At 33.2% G+C, this 3,029-nt stretch overlaps 1 protein-coding gene across 1 annotated transcript; it reads right to left on the reverse strand.

Moving 5' to 3' along the window:
* Positions 1 to 379: 379 nt before the first annotated feature.
* LOC111921855 (uncharacterized) lies at positions 380 to 2,450 on the reverse strand. The gene is made up of 7 exons (XM_023917429.3): positions 2,136 to 2,450; positions 1,982 to 2,003; positions 1,444 to 1,582; positions 1,247 to 1,342; positions 1,036 to 1,160; positions 906 to 924; positions 380 to 806 (listed from the first exon to the last, which is right to left on the reverse strand). Exons 1-7 carry the CDS (start codon positions 2,236 to 2,238, stop codon positions 591 to 593), a joined length of 720 nt encoding a protein of 239 aa, XP_023773197.1. The 5' UTR covers positions 2,239 to 2,450; the 3' UTR covers positions 380 to 590.
* Between the last annotated feature and the right edge of the window lie 579 nt (positions 2,451 to 3,029).

Here is a 3,029-nt window from a genome sequence, read left to right on the forward strand (position 1 = left end):
CGTGGATATGATGTGGATTTTTTTTTCTTTCTAATATACATTCAATAATTGATAAATTTTAATGCATAAATTGTATATGTTTTGTTGTTATTATTATTTTATTTTCTGTCCCATCCCTTTCTTTGAACATCGACACTCCACACCCCTGCCCATATGAGGTGCTTGCTACCCACAGGCACACAACACAACCTCCATCCCCCCCTACTACCCCTTGTCAACAAAAGTTTAAAGATGGAAATATATAATATAAAATAACCATGTCATTACTAAACAAATTTTCAAATGAAAAATAAAAAATATTAAAATATACATTTTGGATAATTTGTTATTTTTAATCCGTTTTGAAAATTAAAAGAAGTTACTTTCACAATACCGAATATTCCGATACAACAATATAAAAACGTGTTATTTAGTTGAAAAATCAGTCATAGACCTCATATTATAGTAATGAATATACTTTCACAGCCATGTTCCATGTTTTTGAATACACACAAACTTTATTCATTTACAAATATACCCTCAGCAACCAAAAGTTATTGAATATTAAAGAATGAAATGAAAGATCCAGTTATCCACACATGTCAAGACATTTACCTCTGGTAACCTGGAGCTGGATACCCCGGTGGAGGATAGGCGGCAGGTGGAGGAGGACCTGGCGGATAACCACCGTAAGGTGGTGGTTGCCCGTGTCCAACATTGGGCGGATATGGCTGGTCAAACCTTGACATTTGTTGGGCAGGTGGAACTGTCATTGGTTGTGGTCCAAACTTTCCATCTCTTTTATCCATTTCAACTTTGTGTTGTGTCTGCATAATTAAGAACATAATCCCATGTTTATTATTATTATTATTATTATTTATCTCATGAGTCAAAAAAATTCAAATTGAATTATATTTCATGTATACCTGCATGCACGCACAAACCCTACAAGAGGAAATTAGAACAGATTAGTAAAAGAAGCTTGTTAGCTTTTTTAAAAAGCTATCTAGATAAGCTGACTTTTCAGCTAGCATGGAAAGAGGTGAAACAACTCACGTGCAGTAAACCATGTCAGCTAAGCAATTGAGTGCCTGAGATGCATCACTAAGTTCTTCATTTCCAACAAGGCAAGCAACAATGGAGCATATGCATGCGAGTTGTTGAAGGCAAAACATGAAACCCTTAAAAAATAATCAATCAATTAAAAGTTTTGAGTAAATAGCGAGTAAAGTTAAAAGACAAAAAGGAGTTTGATTGAAGATATTACAATGATGCAGTTATCACATTGAGTTGTTTGTATGTTGAATTCATCTTGCAACAAAAAGCGAGTTGAGGCTACTGAATTCCCAAAGCATAAGAAGACCTGAAAATTTAGAGAAGATGATTAAGAAGGTTAATTAGTATATGGAGAGATGTTTGATTAATGAGGTTTTAGGGATATGGATTAATGGATAATATTAATACCTCTGTGCAAAGGCATAATTCAGGACATTTACTTTCTCCACATTTTCCACTGCAGGGCATGTATCCAGCACAGCATGTGTATCTCGACATATCATTGTAGAGAGCTCTTTTACGAAGCAAGTATGATACACATGGTCCACTAATGAACAATAGAAAGGTAATTACTAATTAGTAAGAAACAAGATGGAAAATTCACCAAATCGTCTGAATGAAGATAAGGATTAAGAAGTAGGAAGTAAAAGCACAAATTGTCCATGTTCTAAACTGATTCAAATGATCAATCATCCATGTTCTAGTGAAGAGAAGCTGTTATTATCTGCTATTTTGCTCATGTATAATCAGAACAAAATTCTATAGATTATACCAAATTAGAAGTAGAAAAGACCTAATATCATCGAACAAAATTCAATTGATGAAACATTAATCAATGAATGTTGAGTCTACGTACGTAAAATTGAAAAAACGAAGTGCAGAAGGCGAAATATAGAAGAAAGAAATAGATACGACTGCTAATAGATTTATCAAGTGAGGATCTTACCAGAAGAACGAGAAGCAGCAATCTACATAAAAACACCACAGAAACAGAGCAAGGAAATTAAAATCGAATTATGAAATTAAGAAGAAAATCGTTAGGTTTTGTAATGAAAATATGAGCGATAGATTTCTTCTAATGATATTTGTTTACAACTTACAAGGAGTATCGGCAACGATGGTGCTCATGAGATCAGTGTGCCAAACGTTCCTGTAGTTCTGACGTTGCTGCATCTTGTCCAACTGCGCTTGAGAAGCCGCCATTGTCGACTTTCAAGAGTAAATCAAGCTTCGAACCAGCGAGTTTCGATCGAATTGCTGAAGCAGAAACTTTGGATTTGAAGTTTAGGGTTTGATCAAGGAATGAATGTGAATATGAATGTTGAAGGAAGCAATGCGTAAAATTCAAAACTTGTCACCTAAGGAAAAGCACTGGAAAGAAAAAAGTTCAAAGTTGACGACTTTTAAGCTACACTAATTCCAAGGAAATATAAAAGTTGGGCGTCTTTAAATTGACTGCATTTTATTTAAATCTGAATTTATAATATGCTCTTAAAAGTGTAAATTTTAGATATAACTTTTTAAAGAAAACTTATTCCTAAAGTTCGTAACCCCTTTTCACTCAAAGATTTTGGTTCATCAATCTTTATTGGTTGCATGTTTAAGTTGCTCTAAGTCTCTAGCCATCCGTCTTAAAGAGGGCTACCTCTAAACTCATAATCGATCGCGGAGCCAAGAATTTTCATAGGAGATATAATCTGCAAAGACTTTCTTAACATTTAAACTCCTAAATCGAAAAAATATATAATTTAAGCATAAGTTATAACTGAATTTGCCTGGTCATGTTTTGAAATTGATCAATGATACAATCATCAAGAACTTGTAGGAAACATATCATTCCTAGTAAAGTGACTAAAAAATCATTTAAAACTTGATCATCTATGTTATTCCACATCTTATTTTTGACATATCATTCTAGAAAAAAATTCCTTCTATCCTTATCAATAAGTAACCGTAAAAGATATATTTTATATAGTTATTCTATCCAGACATTA

Source organism: Lactuca sativa, chromosome 6, assembly GCF_002870075.4.
Source record: "Lactuca sativa cultivar Salinas chromosome 6, Lsat_Salinas_v11, whole genome shotgun sequence".
Taxonomy (NCBI): domain Eukaryota; kingdom Viridiplantae; phylum Streptophyta; class Magnoliopsida; order Asterales; family Asteraceae; genus Lactuca; species Lactuca sativa.

What these genes read in the sequence shown, in the direction of transcription:
- LOC111921855 (XM_023917429.3), bottom strand. Translation starts at nt 2,238, where the DNA reads ATGGCGGCTTCTCAAGCGCAGTTGGACAAGATGCAGCAACGTCAGAAC. An exon ending in AATTATGCCTTTGCACAGAG is followed by an intron (nt 1,343 to 1,443) that starts GTATTAATATTA and finishes CTAAATTTTCAG; the next exon opens with GTCTTCTTATGCTTTGGGAA. An exon ending in AATGTGATAACTGCATCATT is followed by an intron (nt 1,161 to 1,246) that starts GTAATATCTTCA and finishes TTATTTTTTAAG; the next exon opens with GGTTTCATGTTTTGCCTTCA.